Source organism: Xenopus laevis, chromosome 5L (genome assembly GCF_017654675.1).
Source record: "Xenopus laevis strain J_2021 chromosome 5L, Xenopus_laevis_v10.1, whole genome shotgun sequence".
Classification (NCBI taxonomy): domain Eukaryota; kingdom Metazoa; phylum Chordata; class Amphibia; order Anura; family Pipidae; genus Xenopus; species Xenopus laevis.
Genome location: NC_054379.1, coordinates 53,892,828 through 53,911,022, shown reverse-complemented (window position 1 = coordinate 53,911,022; position 18,195 = coordinate 53,892,828). Strand labels below are relative to the sequence as shown.

General features: G+C 38.5%; 1 protein-coding gene across 3 annotated transcripts in view; it reads right to left on the bottom strand.

The window, feature by feature from the left end:
- Window positions 1-4,188: 4,188 nt before the first annotated feature.
- The window catches only part of synj2.L (synaptojanin 2 L homeolog), a 72,246-nt gene continuing 58,239 nt past the window's right edge, over window positions 4,189-18,195 (bottom strand). For all 3 annotated transcript variants that reach the window (XM_018263087.2, XM_041562768.1, XM_041562767.1), the window contains exons 22-27: window positions 16,933-17,085; window positions 15,878-16,030; window positions 15,037-15,101; window positions 13,269-13,377; window positions 12,381-12,553; window positions 4,189-6,729 (exon numbers count right to left, since the gene is read on the bottom strand). In XM_018263087.2, coding sequence (XP_018118576.2) covers window positions 5,857-6,729; window positions 12,381-12,553; window positions 13,269-13,377; window positions 15,037-15,101; window positions 15,878-16,030; window positions 16,933-17,085 — 1,526 coding nt within the window. In that variant the 3' untranslated portion in view covers window positions 4,189-5,856. The remainder of the gene's footprint in view (window positions 6,730-12,380; window positions 12,554-13,268; window positions 13,378-15,036; window positions 15,102-15,877; window positions 16,031-16,932; window positions 17,086-18,195) is intronic.

The window sequence follows — 18,195 nt, the reverse complement described above, 5'->3', positions numbered from 1 at the left end:
TCTGAATTGCCATCTCCCATAGACTCCATTATAAGCAAATAATTCAAATTTTTAGAAATGATTTCTCTTTTCTCTGTAATAATAACATTCATGTTTAAAGGGGATGTAACCCCAAATAGTTTTGCCTAATGAAAGAAAAAATAATTCTAAGCAACTTTCCAGCATTCATGCTGAAAATAATTTCATGTAAAATGTAAATGCAATCGCAATCTATAACAGTATATGTCTTTCCCTTGCTATTCTCTTCACTGGCCAGTCTCACTTTTAAAACAAAGCAGAAAAAGTCATGGTTTGAGGACAGCTGAATTCTGCTACATTTGTAAATGTGAAGTGACATTTCTTTCTACATGTTATTGTTAAAGGGTTTGTTCACCTTTGATTTAGCTTTGAGTATGATATATAGGGGCAAATTCACGATGCGCCGAAGCGCCTAACGCTAGCGTCAATTCGCTAGCGTTGGGCATTTTCGTTACTTCGCAAATTCACTAACGGACGCTGGCGTAACTTCGCTAGTGTAACTTCGCACCCTTACGCCTGGCGAATTTGCGCAATGGACGTAACTACGCAAAAAACGCTGGCGTTTTTTCTATATTATGGGTGATAGGCTGAAAAAGATTGAAACATTTTTTGGGGCTCCCCTCCTTCCCCCCTACATTTCCTAACTCATTTAACTATACAGTGGGCACATGTGTAGGGCAAAATAAAAATTTTATTTGATGTTTTGAAGGTTTCCCAGGCATTTGTAGTGCTGCTACATATTCCTCCATTGAAATTTGAATTTGGCGCCATATGCAAATTAACCATCGCTAGGGTAACTTTGCTTCGCTTAGCAAATCAACGCTAGCGCAACTTCGCAACCTTACGCTACCCCTAAGCGCAACTTCAGATTTTAGTGAATTTGCGGAGCGCTGGCGAAACTACACCTGGCGCAACTACGAATCTTAGTGAATGTCCCACATAGCGTGATATGCAATTGGTTTTAATTTTTTTTTACTTGTGGTTAGGAGAGGGTCTGAATAGAAAGATTAGTAATAAAAAGTAGCAATAACAATAAATGCGTAGCCTTACAGAGCAAATGTTTTTTAGATGGGATCAGTGAGCCCCATTTGTAAAGTGTATAAAGTCAGAGGAAGGCAAATCATTCAAAAACAAATAATGAAGACCAATTGAAAAGCTGCTTAGATTTGCCCAATCTATAACATACTTAAAGTTAAATTCTGCAAATGTATAACATAGAAAAAATCATTAACTGACCCCTGAGTATTTGTATTTTAACACTTTTTTAATATCCTTAACCTCATTCAGTGTTTTTTTTTGAAGCCTAAAATGCCATGGCACCCTGTCTCATAGAACACAGTGGATGTATACAAACTAGCACCCTGTGCAGCACAGGGGATCAAGTAGACAAGTTGGTGGGCTGAGAAGGACTATTGCTGCCAAATAGTTTGCAGCTCTGCACAGGTAAAATAAACATGGAATCTGAAACTTGCCAAAAAATATGAAGGAGCCGTCACATTGGTTCATCATGCAAAATATAAAGCAAAATAAAAAGCAAAAGCAATAGGTCTACCCTAACTCAGTAATGAACAGGGAGTTATTATCACATAGACCATACGATTGCTCTACATTGCAAATTGCACTAGCGAAATTGTGATTAGCTGTTATGTATCAAACTCTCAGAGGGCCTCCTGATTGCTGTGCTGGCCTCAAAACATTGCGGCTCAGGGGCTGAATATTCCTGCTGTGGTAAATGATAAAACACAACACAGACCTGGTTGATTTCCCTTCTCAGGACAAAGTATGGAGCACCCCTTGTGCACTTTGGTCACGGTACATTTACACTGTTATTACAGCAGAAAACCTGTTAATCCTCTAATGGCTGCTCCTGTGTATTACATTAATGCTCACTATAAACTCTGCTGTTGTGCATTTCATGCATACTCATTCTATACTCTCCTGCTTTTTCTGCCTGCACAATCCCTACAGGAGTTTATACATATCCCCTGTATCCCTTGTACATTACAGGCTAATTCCTTTCAATTCCAAGTCTTCTTTATACTATCCCTTGTGGCTGCTCATTCCATGTTTCCTACCTGCTAGGCTACAACCTCTGATGAATGCATAAAGGAATCCCTACCCTCCCTGTATCATTCCTGCCTACTCTGTTATAGGGTAGTTTATCCATATTATCTGCCTTCTCTATTTAACCAATAAAGGCTGCTCCTGTTCTTTACCAGTCTTATCTATATAATCCCCTATGGTTGCTCCTGTATATCCCGTCTGGTCTGCTTAATCCCTTATGTCTACTCCTGTACAGTTTCCCGGTCTCCCTACCTGCCTGTTCCTGTACATCCAATTGCTCATTCCTGTATATTCCCCTATCCTTTCCCTGTGCTCATTCCTGTATATTCCCCTATCCCTTCCCTATGCTCATTACTGTATATTTCCCCTAGCCTTTCCCTATGCTCATTACTGTATATTCCCCTAGCCTTTTTATTTATTGGTAACTAAATAAACCTGTGTTGCATATTCACATGACTATAAGCTGCCTTTGTGACTCAATCTTTTTTGTATTAAAGGGGTAGACTTGAATAGAAAGATGGGTAATAAAAAGTAGCAATAACAATAAATGTGTAGCTTTACAGAACAATTGTTTTTAGATGGGGTCAGTCATCCCTATTTGAAAGCTGGAAAGAGAAGAAGGCAAATCATTAAAAAGCTATAAAAAAATGAAGAAATGAAGGCCAGTTGAATAGTTGCTTAGAATTGGCCATTCTATAACACAGTAAAAGTGAACCACCCCTTTAAATGGCAGGATTATACATCTGTTGTAAAGCCCTTCTTTTGTTCTCAATAGCTTCCAGTTGAAATGACTAAAACAGTTTCTACATTCTTATTGTACATCAATCGAATTTCTAATTAAAAATAAATGAATATATATTTATAAAGGAGCTTCATCTGCTAAGTAAGAGTGTGTGAGTACTACAGTATACAAAAGTATGAGTATCGGTACACAAGTGGCATCCCCAAGTGATTGTATTTACTTACCTGAAACCCCAGGCCGGTGCTCCTATCAGCAGAAAACTGCACCAGCCCAGGGTTATTCCAGCGAGCACGACTTCTTCTTTCTTAAAATTTCCTGGGGCAGACACATGCGCATTAGAACAAAAAAAAACCAACTTAGTTAAAGTTCAGCTTTTTACTGTAATGCGCATGCACAGCCGCGAGAAGAAAGCCGGAAGAGGATCGCTCCGTGGTGCTCACTGGTATAACCCCGGGCCGGTGCAGTTTTCAGCTGATAGAAGCAATGGCCCAGGGTTTTCAGGTAAGTCAATACAATCACTTGGGGATTCCTAACATTTGGCACCCCCAAGTGGAAGAAGACATTCCTTCTCCTTTATATAAGATACTATTCGAGTTTTGAGGTCATTCGAGGTAAAAAAAAACTGTATCTATCGACCTTTGATAAATCTGCCTGACACTTTTATGCACCCATACTCTTCCACTCCCACACTCTTCTGCTTATATATTCAAATACTTCCATACTCTTCCACTCTCATGCTCCTGCACTTGCTTGCTCTCATACACTCCTACTTCTATGATATCATACTCTCATGCTCCAAATAAGATGATGAGCGGCACTCCGAACAATGATTTTTATTCAATTTAGCGAGAATAGCAATGCCTGAGCCATTTCGGACTACACAGACCAATAATACCAGCATGAATTATACAAATACAGATTAACACCCTCTGCTGGACCTCACAGTTAAAACCAAAACCAATTATTTGCAATATATAGAGTACATATAATCGACTGTACATGTATGGGACCTGTTATCCAGAATGTTTGGGACCTGGGGTTTTCCGGCTAACGGATATTTGTAATTTGGATCTTCATACTTTGTCTACTAGAAATCATGTAAACATTAAATAGGCTGATTTTGCTTCCAATAAGGATTAATTATATCTTAGTTTGGATCAAGTACAAGATACTGTTTTATTTACAGAGAAAAAGAAAATAATTTGTAAAAATTTGGATTATTTAGATAAAATGGATTTTATGGGAGATGGCCTTTCCGTAATTTAGAGCTTTCTGGATAATGGGTTTCCGAATAACAGATCTCATACCTGCATTAAAGACATAAAAAGTAAAACTGGAAAAGAGAATCAATATCATATGTCATGTTTAAACCCTTTGATTTTCTTGTATCCATAGTCAGAATCCTATCTTCCCTTAAGTTAAAAGGACACAGCAAGTCTCCCTTTCTTAAACCTATTGGTACCTGTTCAATTTTCTTTAGACTCTGGTGTACTGATTATCAGTTGCATTTCTGTGGTCTCTGATTCTGTCTTTTAATACTACGTACTGTATGGTCTACATATTGTTTTTCACAATGTTTGCACTGGAACCAATATACAATCCTTTTTGTACTGTATTTGCATTATGTTTTATTGTAATAACATTTCCTGTAACTGTAAAGGTAAAGTGTGTGCTTGCCACACTCATAACTGCCCTTAAATGATAGCAAAGTATCCTTACTTTGACCATGAAGATATTAAACTGGGAGATAATGTATTACTTAGAGTAGGTGCTCTCCTGGATACACCTTTAGACTGGGGTTTTTAAAATAAGATTAAGAATAACAATCCAGCTAATATTGTGAAATTCTGAGCTCAAGTCCGTAATAAAAAAATACAAATATTTTGTTTAGTAGTATTTTTCTCTGGATAATTCCTTACTGTAAGAAGTTTAAGGCAGTCTGAATAGCCTCTTTTTTCAAATTTGAACTGAGAATCTTTACTTATTCACTAAACATTTCTAAGTTAGTACAATTAAGTTTATACCTTACAAACCGATATGTTTATGATGATAACTACTAGCCCATAATATGGTATTGCCTGAAGTGAGTTTAGAATAGATCCTGAGTTCAATCTTTCCAGTGGAAATGTTATCCATAAGAGTTAAATATAGAAAATTAATCTCAGCAGTATCTGATGTCATGGTAAAATGTAAGTTCAAATCATTATCGTTGAAAGAAACTTTCATATAAAGAATATATAATCTATATAGCAGTCGTACCACACAATATGATCACTAAGGGAGTTATGTCCACAGATGTTTGACCACTCCAAGCAAACCATATAGAGGTTGTGTATAAGGGAACAAATTACTTCCCATATCTCTGGAGGTAAAACTCCCCATCAAAGTAAAAAAACTGATGTGACAATAGAAGTTCATGTGATAAAATTGGCTTAAGAAATTTGAAAAAAAAATGTTTTTTTTAAACAATAGGCAACAAGCAGCACAAGACCGATTCAATGAACTCATGTTAAAAAAATGCATATTGCATACATCATTTTTATGCATTGTAAATAAATGACATTTCTCCATGATTTAGGTATTTAGAGCCATACAACCTGCTACAGAAAAAGTCACACACACACACTTTTATGGTTTTTCTAAGTTGCCCTCAGAAATTACCTCTAAGAGCCCTTAATACTGAAAATTGCTTGTAATTTAACATTTAAAGATCAGTTGGCATTCAACGAGTTAAATCACGCTACAATATCTATATATTAGCTCATGTTTGAAAACATACACAACAAATCTTAATATTTGATGTTTTATTATTTTTTAAGGCCTCAGTAACTGCGTAACAGCCATTCTCACCTCAACTGTACTAAAAACACATTTTACAAGAGAATGAGACGTGCCAGAAGTAAAACGCTTTCACGTAAAGATTGCCTATAAGAAATGCTGTAGGTTTAAAAAAATGGCAGGATTTAAATAGGTTAAATGACAGTGGTTTCAAGTTTTGTGAAATCCCCAAGGAGACCCTAAAGTTTTTCAAATTACTGATTAAGTGACTCGGAGCAGTTTCCAGTAAACTCTTCCTTTAATGTTTGAGCACCAGGTGGATGGACGTTCTCACTCGCTGTACTTTCTGTGTTGGAATGCTCGGCATGTCTTTGTACAGACAATCCTCCTTCAGTATTTGTATTATTATTGTTTGATGCATCACCCAACAAGAGGTTACTGTTACTCTGTAAAACCTGAAGGTGAAAAGCAGCAGGAGCAGATTTTTTTCTGCGTGGCGGAGCCTTTGGAATAAATGAATGGTCTTGCATTGGAATAACTTGAGTTGCTGACGATATCTCATCACTTAGTTTCCGTTGATGAATTTTGGCAATCTGAGATGGTGGCAGTGTTCTTGGTTTAGGTACAGGACGTACATTTTGGACATTATTAGAGGCCACAGATTCAGGTATTTGAGGGCTTTTAAATGCAATATTCTGGCCCGTTACATGAGGCTTTACTTCAGGTGCTATCTTTGGTGGAGCATCTTCGAAGTTCATTAAGTCGAGGTCAGAATCCAAGTTGGGTAAAGGGACTGACTGCTTAAGTTTTCCAGCATCACTGATGTTTAAATCGAGTAATATATTATCCACAGTGGCCAGTTGTGTGGAGGATGCAGAATCCAAAGTGCTATTTTGATCTTTTTCCACATCATCCTTACACATTTCTATTTCTGATCTGGTTAGTATAACAGCACTGTGTGACTTTTCAGGATCTACAGAATTTAAATGAACCTCTAGTTTTGGTATGGGCGGTACAGTTGGGGGTAGTTTTGAAGTGCTTGCACAGTCCAAGACATCGACATGAGGCAGTGGCTTAGCAGGAACACCACAAGCTTGTTCATTTGCCTTCTGCTTTGAATTGAAAGCCTGTGGGGATAAAAGAAGGCAAGAAAGCTACAATTAGATCTCACTATCTCAAAGTTTAGTAAAACACAAACCTGGTTGGGTTTCAACCCATACATTGAATGTCTGGTTAGCACTCCTTTTAAAGGGAACTCTTCTCATACACAGAACTTGTTCATTATTTTAGCAGGAGGGGGTTTTGCTGCCTTTTTGCTATCTGCACAAAAGAAAAGGGATGCACCGAATCTACTATTTGGGACTTGGCCAAATCCCCAGAGAAAGATTAGGCAGACTTCCTAACCGAATCCTAATTTGCATTGCATTTGCATATGCAAATTAGGGGCAGGAAAGAATTTAAAACATTCTTCTTTTGTGAAGAAAAGTTAAGTGATTTCCTTACCCGCCCCTAATTTACATATGCAAACTAGGGATCAGATTTGGTTCGATCAGGCACAAGGATTCGGCCGAATCCTGCTGAAAAAGACAGAATCCTGAACCGAAATCTGAATTCGGTGCATCCCTACAAAAGAATACTCTTGCACTAAACATCCAGGGATGCTGCATACTTGTTTGCTACTTAATATAGAGGAAGGTAAAGTCCCCCATTTTGCCCCCTAACTGTATTTGTGGGGCTGCTTCTGAGTGCTTTGAGGAAATTCCTTTTAGCTGGAAAGCAGGGTGCAAAGTGCAAACAAATGACAGATTGTGCCTTTTTTTTCACTTTGCACCCTGCATTACATTTTCTAAATGACCCCTATTGCATTTCTGTTTATACATACTGCATGCACGTGTACTATTTGCAGTCCCACAGATATACACAATTATATGTATTTATAGTGATCTCAGAGACCCTTTACTAGTTTGATGCCCCACTTTAGGCCCAAACTGGCATTTAGAATCAACAGTGGTATTCAGGGCCAGATTTCTTGTTACGGCACCAAGAGGTCGCACCCTGCCAACACCCTTATAAAATCGTGTGTGTGCAGCCTTCAATTTTCTACGAGGCAGGACACGCAGGAGATTTCCTGTATGCCCTGTGAAAACTTAAGGTGCAGATGAGCAGCATGCTGCCCCTTAATATGTGCCACCCTACTCCCGGGCATTTGTGACCTTACACAGAGGCTCAAACAGCCCTCCACCAGCTCACTAAATAGTGACTATCTATGGGACCTCACAGCAGCCCCTTTGGCATTTGCCAGGATCCACAGATTGCCAGTCTGGACCTGCCCCACTTTACAAATAATTGTCTATTTTATCCAGCATGTCTTCTTGTATATTCTATGGAATAATATTACCCATACTATGAGTTATAGTTACATAGTTACATAGTTAAATTGGGTTGAAAAAAGACAAAGTCCATCAAGTTCAACCCCTCCAAATGAAAACCCAGCATCCATACATACACCCATCCCTACTTTTAATTAAATTCTATATACCCATACCTATACTAACTATAGAGCTTAGTATCAGAATAGCCTTTGATATTATGTCTGTCCAAAAAATCATCCAAGCCATTCTTAAAGGCATTAACTGAATCAGCCATCACAACATCACCCGGCAGTGCATTCCACAACCTCACTGTCCTGACTGTGAAGAACCCCCTACGTTGCTTCAAATGAAAGTTCTTTTCTTCTAGTCTAAAGGGGTGGCCTCTGGTACGGTGGTCCACTTTATGGGTAAAAAGGTCCCCTGCCATTTGTCTATAATGTCCTCTAATGTACTTGTAAAGTGTAATCATGTCCCCTCGCAAGTGCCTTTTTTCCAGACAAAACAACCCCAACCTTGACAGTCTACCCTCATAATTTAAGTCTTCCGTCCCTCTAACAAATTTAGTTGCACGTCTCTGCACTCTCTCCAGCTCATTTATATCCCTCTTAAGGACTGGAGTCCAAAACTGAACTGCATACTCCAGATGAGGCCTTACCAGGGAAAACATAATTATGTTTTCATCCCTTGAGTTAATGCCCTTTTTTATGCAAGACAGAACTTTATTTGCTTTAGTAGCCACAGAATGACACTGCCCAGAATTAGACAACGTGTTATCTACAAAGACCCCTAGATCCTTCTCATTTAAGGAAACTCCCAACACACTGCCATTTAGTGTATAACTTGCATTTATATTATTTTTGCCAAAGTGCATAACCTTGCATTTATCAACATTGAACCTCATTTTCCAGTTTGCTGCCCAGTTTTCCAGTTTAGACAAATCACTCTGCAAAGTGGCAGCATCCTGCATGGAACCTATAGTTCTGCACAATTTAGTATCATCTGCAAAAATTGAAACAGTACTTTCAATGCCCACCTCCAGGTCATTAATAAACAAGTTGAAAAGCAAGGGACCTAGTACAGAGCCCTGCGGTACTCCACTAACAACACTGGTCCAATTAGAAAATGTTCCATTTACCACCACTCTTTGTAGTCTATCTTTTAGCCAATTCTCTATCCAGGTACAAATACTATGTTCCAGGCCAACATTCCTTAATTTAACCAGTAACCTTTTGTGTGGCACTGTATCAAATGCTTTAGCAAAGTCTAAGTAAATCACATCCACTGCCATCCCAGAATCGAGGTCTCTACTTACATTCTCATAAAAAGAAATGAAGTTAGTCTGGCAAGATCTATTACGCATAAAACCATGCTGGCACAAACTCATAGTATTGTGATTTGCTATGAAGTCCAGTATCTTATCCTTTATTAACCCTTCGAAAAGCTTTCCTACCACTGACGTCAGACTAACTGGCCTATAGTTTTGAGGCTGAGAACGGGATCCTTTTTTGAATAGAGGCACCACATTAGCAATTCGCCAGTCTCTCTGCACTATGCCAGATCTCAATGAATCCTGAAAAATTAAGTAAAGAGGTTTGGCAATCACAGAGCTAAGCTCGCTAATTACCCTGGGATGAATACCATCTGGCCCTGGACCTTTGTTAATCTTAACATGTTCTAGTCTCTTTTGAATTTCTTCATGTGTGAACCATGCATCATTAGTTGTATTACTAGAATTGGGACTGTTAAGAAGGAAACCTTCACTTACTGGTTCCTCATTTGTGTAGACAGATGAAAAATATGAGTTCAGAATCTGCGCTTTTATTTTTTTTTCATCAACCAGCTGACCCCCCTCTGATAGTAAGGGTCCCACCCCTTCCTGCTTCATTTTTTAACATATTTAAAAAATAATTTTGGATTTTTTTTACTGCTAGCTGCAATATCCTTTTCTATAGCAATTTTAGCTTGCCTTATAGCTTCCTTGCATGATTTATTGGCCTCTTTGTACCTTATAAATGTTTCGGCTGTACCAGCTAACTTGAAAGCCTTAAAAGCACGTCTTTTCTTACCCACCTCAACACCAACGCTTCTATTGAACCAAAAAGGTTTTGCTTTGCAACGACGTTCCTTGCTTACAAGTGGAATATACTGACAAGTATATTTATTAAGCACCATTTTAAAGACTTCCCATTTTTGTTCTGTGTTTAACCCTGTGAAAAGCATTTCCCACTTAATATGTTGCAGAGATGCCCTTATACTGTCAAAGTTTGCACGTCTGAAATTTTGTGTTTTAGTTACTCCCTTATAGAATTGCTTCTGCAACAGAATCTCAAAGGAGACCATGTTATGATCACTATTCCCTAAATGCTCACCCACACAAATGTTAGAGATGAGTTCAGTATTGTTAGTTATTACAAGGTCCAAAAGAGAGTTATTCCAAGTAGGTTCTTGAACGAGCTGGAATAAAAAGTTGTCATTCAGCATATTTACAAACCTACTAGCTTTTTCTGTCTTAGCAACCCCATTACCCCAGTCAATGTCTGGGTAATTGAAGTCACCCATAGTAATAACTTGACCCAGCTGTGAAGCCGCTTGTATCTGCAAGAGTAGCTGGGCTTCATACTCGACACTTATACGAGGTGGTTTATAGCATACACCAATGATAATTCTTTTTGTTACCTTTTGCCCAGTCCAAATCTCTACCCAGAGTGATTCTACACCCTCACCAGTGCCAGCTATTGTTATTTCTTTAGCGCATGGCTTTAATTCAGGCTTTACATACAAACACACCCCTCCACCCTTTTTAATCCCTCTGTCCCTCCTAAAAAGGGTGTAACCATTTAAATTCACAATCCAGTCACATGTTTCATCCCACCAGGTCTCAGTGATACCAATTATATCATAATTTTTAGAGCATGCAATTAATTCCAGGTCTCCCATTTCACCTGACAAACTCCGTGCATTTGCCAGCATACAGCGGAGGTTACTACTTTTACTTTTGAAATTTGCATTACTTAGTGAAGAATTATACGTTAAGTTAGTATTATTCTGTTTTCCTTGTAACAGAGGGACCTCCTTAGCTGGTAAACTGTATGCCCCCCTCACTCCTCCCCCATGACCCCTTACTAACCCCACTGCCCCGTCTACCCTAGCTTCCCCATAATTCGTTATCTCACCCACCCCCCCCCCTTGCCTAGTTTAAACACTCCTCCAACCTCTTAGCCATTCTTTCCCCTAGCACCGCGGACCCCCTTCCATTGAGGTGCAAACCGTCACGACTGTATAGGTTGTACCCCAAGGAAAAATCGGCCCAGTGCTCTAGGAACCCAAACCCTTCCTTCCTGCACCAAGACTTGAGCCACGCATTTAGCTCCCTAAACTCCCGCTGTTTTCCTAAACTTGCACGTGGCACAGGAAAAATTTCAGAAAAGATGACATTGGAAGACCTTTCCTTGATCTTAAAGCCTAGATCCCTGAAATCATTCTTTAAGGTCTTCCATCTACCATTTATTTTGTCATTAGTACCGATATGCACTAAGACAGCTGGGTCATGCCCAGCCCCACCCAATAATTTGTCTATCCGATCAACCACATGCCGAACCCTGGCACCAGGTAGACAGCAAACTGTTACCCTATCCACTTTCCTAATAATTGAGTCCCCTACAACCACAATCTGCTTAGGCCTGACTCTACTCTCCTCCCCACCACTACTAGAGAAACTGGTCTTCCGGCTGTTAGAGATCAGCCCCATCTAGAATTGCCAATCCAGAGTTCATACTCCCATCATCTTCACACAAGCTGGCAAATTTGTTGCGATGTATAATCTCCGGATCAGCCTCCATTTTCCTTTTGCCCACCTTAGATTTTCTAACTGTCACCCAGCTAGCTGCCTCAACATCCTGCTGCTGTTCTGTTCCCCCCAAACTATCTGACCCCGCTAGGTCCTGCTCAGTGAGCAAAAGACTCCTTTCAAGATTGTCAATCGACCGCAAAAAATTGCATTATAATCATATTAATTGTCGTCTTAGAGTTCCTTCACAAATGAAAAGGGATTGCAGCTTTTTAGATGATCAGAGAGCCAGAAAAGGAATTGATCGTGGGCATATAATCCTATACATCACTAATATTAAACTGTGTATTTTTATTATTTTCCGGACATGCCCCACTTTACAAATAATTGTCTATTTTATCCAGCATGTCTTCTTGTATATTCTATAGAATAATATTACCCATACTATGAGTTATAATCATATTAATTGTAGTCTTACAGTTCCTACACAAATAAAAAGGGCTTGCAATTTTTTTAATGATCAGAGAACCAGAAAAGGAATTGATCGTGGGCATATAATCCCATACATCACTATTATTAAACTGTCTATACATTTTTCTTATCCAATAAACATGCTTACAGGTTCAGGCTTCGCTTCAGATTTTTGCTTTGTGCTGGGAACCCTTGGTGGCGGCCTTTGTGGCACCAGAGCTAGCTCTGAGGCTGGGACAACCTTCTGTGGTGAATTCTTTGGCTTTTCATTCAAATTACTGTTTTGTTGACGTACACCAGTCTGAGACACTTCTTGTTTGTCTGAAACATATTAAAATATCTGATGAAAATGAACATGTTCCTGCTTTACAAAAACTCTTGTTTTCAAATGAATAAATAATGAATGGATGAACCGCATACAGTCTGAAAATACATTCCATAAATTAATTATAGCGCAAAATACAATATTTAATACAGTACTCTTGGGTTTCACCTGTTTGAAACAGAGCATTCTCTACATATAATTTTACCATTTAAAGATTAAGTCCATAGTTCTAAAGTCCTTCTGTTGTTACATACCAGACATTTTAATGTTTGCCACAATGGCTGATCTACCCTTGCAACTTGAAGACAATGCATATTGCCTGATAAACAGTGAGTAGATGTTAACTGTCCATCTTTTATTTGGAACCTCCCTTCCATGTGTGGTCAGACATGTGCATACTGATTGAGTCTCCCAGTTCACCTCTTATAGAAAATTTGTGTGATGTAAGATCAGGGGAGACCTCCCCCCATCCGACTATACATAAATGATATGCATAATGAGCAATCTGAAACACTATTCATTAGGCACATGCTTAGAGTCCCAAAATGGCTCCCCAAACCAGTGTTTTCCTCCCAGGGAAGAAGGCATTGTGCAACCTAGAAGCATTTTGTGGCCCAAGTAGTATTGTTTCCCCATAGTATTATTAGCCTAAACCTCAGAAGGAGAAAATGTTCTACTAAGGTGCTCTTTAACATAGTTTACTGTTCTTACCTTTGTTGTTATCCATCAGCCACCGAATAGCTTCTTCTGCCTCCTGAGTTGTAGTGGCCTTAATCTGTTTCACATTGTAAGGTTTGCTGATACCAGACATTGCTAAAGACTTTGACAGAAACAATCCAACAGTTACTATAGGTCATATAAATTATGTTGAACACAGACACTAGGAGTAAAGATGCAGCAATGTGTATCAGTTATATAGGTACTAAGGCACTAACACCATCATCATGCCACATTATAGGTGCCATTTACAATGCACCATGCAGTTTGTAAAGCACTTTGCACACTATGTTCTGCAATGTGCCAAGACATGTAGCATGCCCCTTAAAGGGCATGTAAAGGCAAAAAAATAAAATGTCATTTTTACTTTTTTAATGAAAAAGAAAACTATCTCCAAATACTTTAATTAAAAAAAGTGTACCCTTTTTTTATAAGAAACCTGACTGTATGCAATGAAATTCACCCTTCATATACTGCTGTGGATAGGAATTGTCCCTAACTGCTCTGCAGGGAAACAATCATACTTATGAACAGCAGGCGGAGTTCCCGCCTTACTTCCCAGTCACGCAGAACTCAAGCAGCTTTGTTTGTTTCCATGTAGAGCAGTCAGTGACTATGTAGAGATTTGTGTTGGATTTTATTTTTGCCTTTATATCCCCTTTATTGTTTCGAATTCCAGTTGCAGGGACAAAGATCATGGAGCCAGATTTAAACAGATAAACTGGGATTCTATTTGGAGGATTATTTTGCTGCAGCCACTGGTTCTGCAGAGTTGGAGAAAGTTTGCATCAAACAATACAAAAACTATAAAATCCATATTAGATTACATGACAACACAGGACCCAGTGCAGTCTGCCTATTCTGATTATTAATCAGTCTTGCTGTGTTTGACTTGTGCTGTTTTGATAATCTATGACAATCCCTAAGCGCAGACCACACTGAGCATGTGCACAGTCTTTGTCTTGCAAAGATGTTTAACAAAGTTACAAGATGGTGACCCCCTGTGGCCAACTTTGAAAGCATAAATCATTTGTTTGATTAGGCTTGTGGTGCAGTAAGTTCATGTTATGTTTAGTATACAAAATACAGCATTTCTAGCCTTATTCTATTTTAGACTTTACTTCACCTTTAAAACAAGCACTGCCTGCCCATCCACAAGCAAGAAATTGTGTGGACAACAAAACACTCAGTGTGCCACTGCCCTTACAGCTCATTTATTTTAAAAACTGCAAAAAACAGGTGAATAGCTGTAATGCAATATTCTACCCCATGTGTGAATTTCTATGTCACAAACTTGTACCTGAATTTTGAGCAACAGGGCACTACCTGCACCCAACATTTCTTGGGCCCATGGGGGTTCACCTACATAACCCTCACTAGGGCCCCCTTGTAGTCTACAGTCCAGCACTCTGTGCCTTGGCCCTAAAGCGCCAACAAAGGAAACGCAAGAAAAAAAACAAGAGTGCTCTTGCATTGCACTTTGGGTTCATGCCAGTCCATGTTGTATAGCACAATACAGGTGCAATTTTGCAGCAATAAGGATGCCAACACAGGCACAAATGGGCCATCTGGCAGAAAAAAACACCATGCAAAAAATAGCATGCAATTTTTTAATGAAGCATACACAAAATCGGTTTTGTATCACAATAAAGACAAGGGAGGACATTTTTGCAATGATTGTGACCTTAGCTCCCCCCCACCTAGATTGAAACAATAGCATAGAAAGTTTTCATATCTAGATAATAGATGCTTTCAGACTTACAGGATATTGTGGTGTACCGGAAAAAGGTTTAGCAATTTGCACAGCTGAGGCTTGATGATTGCTTTCTGTCAAAAGAAAAAGACTTGTTAACATACTACCCATAACTGAACACAACAGACACATACCACAGACACATACCACACACACACACACACACACATAAATATATATATATATATATATATATATATATATATATATATATATATATATATATATATATATGTGTGTGTGTGGTATGTGTACACACACACACACAGACTCTGACTTCCAGTTTAGGAATATTTTCTAATGAAATCTGCTTCTAAAAACATGCTTTGTAGTAAGGAATCTATTATTCGGACTGGGTGCATGTTCATTATCTTTATCCTGCTTATTCTTTATGTTTTCCACCAACATACACCAGGCCTGAACCGGATTTTAATAGTAACATTTGTGTTGGTGTTACATATATAGCCTAGAAGTAACGTTGGTTTCACTGTCTTACATATAAGTTCAGTTTCTGCTCAAATGCAATTGCACAGACAGATATCTAAAGCAACAAGGCTTTTTGACAAACCTCTTGTTACAATGCTATACGTTATCAAAATAGGCCAAAGGCAATTCAGAGACAAAATGGCCCCCAACTTCAAAAAATTTTTTTTTAATAAATAAAAAGTTTCACAAAGTAACAATATGCAAGTTGTATTTTTACTACAGAGGGTTTCAAAACAGCAGGAAATCTGAAAGTGCAAAACCAGTGCAAATGCCTTGTCTAACCAGCAGTCTAAAACAAATTCATGTTTTGATATAAACATGGTTTCTTAATCTGTAAAGTAATATGCCTGATATGCAGCCTTACTTGGAGGAGGTGGTCTCTGTGGAGGTCTCTGTGGTGGTGGTGGTGGGCGTGAATGAGGTCTGTTAGGGACTGATAAAGACCTACTTGGCGACCGAGAGCGATACTCCCCAACAGCCTCTAGTTCTTTCTTTAAGGCCATCAAATCTGCATCATCTAAATAACAGCAAATAAAGGGTTATGGCTCAGTCCTACATCTGGCTACTGTCAGATCATGCTAGGTAACTCCTGCCATCCTGCTGCTTCTGGAATTGGTCAAGTTGTTATTGTTAGTGGTGTACCCCTAAGACACAACAATAAAGCACATTCATTCTATATTTAAAAGAGCTGAATGCACTGGCACATTCTTGTTTTTCATACAATATGCCTACTTTAAAATTATTGCCACATTTTTGCTATGATTTCTAAAATTCATTGAAAGACTGTCACCTAAAGATTCATCCAGAGGAAGTCCTAAGCTGGTGTCTCTCCTGCCATTAAATGAAAACTATACCTCCAAAATAAATATTTAAGCAACAGATAGTTTACAACATATTAAGTGGCATATTAAAGAATCTTACCAAATTGTGGTATATATATTTAAGTAAATATTGCCCTTTTTGCCTTGAACCACCATTTTGTGATGGTCTGTGTGCTGCCTCAGTGATCACCTGACCAGAAATACTGCAGCTCTAACTGTAACAGGAAGAAATGTGGAAGTAAAAGCCAGAACTCTGTCTGTGAATTGGCTCATGTTACCGTACAAAAAAAAAGTATATTATTATGAAAAAGGTTGATTTACATGAAGCAGGGTTTTACATATGATCTGTTTTATGCAATTTATTTTTATAGAGGCCTACATTGTTTGGGGGTATAGTTTTCCTTTAATTCGTATTGGTCTACTATTATAAGGTTTGATACAGGCCACACTCTCACTTTCTTGATCAACTTGCCAGTGAGTTTAGTTAAAGGAAAATATTTTACATTAGCAATTAATAAGATAAGAAAACGTGTTATGTAAATAGATTGTACCATGTGTACTCTTTATTTTATATCTGTAGTAAACAAAAAAGTTTTACCTTTGAACGAATGTGGTTTCTTTGAAGTCACTTGGGGAGCCTTCACTGCACACGCTACAGAATCATCTACAGACATGTCACAGACAGCAGAGGGTTTGTTGGTCTCCAGATGCTGCGGCATCAAGTCATCTGCATCATCATCCAATATATCACCTAGGAACAGAATTCTTTAACAACTAATGCAAGAAAGCCACGTAATAGCTCATGAGATAGTGGTCAGACATTGTATCCCATTTTGATACCTCTTAATCATTTTCAAACAGGGTTTGGCACGCCAGTCAGAAAAAAGCAAAACAGGTAACACATTAACATGAATAATAACGGGGAGCAGACAATTAATAAGTGTAAATACAGTGGAACCCCGCTTTTACGGTTTCACAGGGGCCGCTAAAAATTAATTAATTAAGTAAATTTCGGGAAATCTTGAAAAGTGGGAAGAAATGAATGGTGTTAACCTGTGCCGGAGCAGGTGTACTTTTCGGGAAACTGTAATTTCTGGGTATGAAAAAAAGTGGGGTTATACTGTATACTTTGTTCTTTTAATATAGTTCAGAACAAGCATATTGAAAGTTTTGGGAAGAGGAGGACATGACTGGTGGAGAAATGCTACAGCATAAATAACAGAGATTAACTGAAGGTGCAGAGACCTACATTATGAACACCTTTCTCCATTTGTGCATGCCATAGACACTCAGAATACTAGTTTCTTTGATGAAAGGATATTTACTTTTTTGGGCACATGGAGCATGTGAGACAGTATAGCATAGAAGTGTATTGGCCTTACAGCCAAATCTCCACAAATCTTGAGGATACAATGGGGTTATGAGATAAAAAAAATAAGATGCAATGTTTGTCCAGTACAGTACCATACAGCAAGCAATCAGCAGGTATCATTTATTGGTCACCTGTTTAAAAGCAAACATCTTACCTACTTGTTGCCCAAGGTTATTGCTCCTAAACAAATGTAGTGGCTTTTATTAGGCTATGGGCACAAAGGCTGTTGTCAGCGTCTGTTTTCAGCCTGCGTATTTTTGCAGAGAATTTTTTAAGAGAAGCAGATCTGCTCAGTGGTCACACACACAGGCTGAGGTCAGCCCAATTACACAGGCTGAAAACAGCAGCTGACAACAGCCTGTGTGTCCATAGCTTACTGTTTTGTATATTTATACTGATACTTAGGGGCACATTTACTAAAACTCTAATTAATCGCATTGGTTTATAAAAACAAATCCACCCAAACTCCCTTCTATGATTTTAACTAAT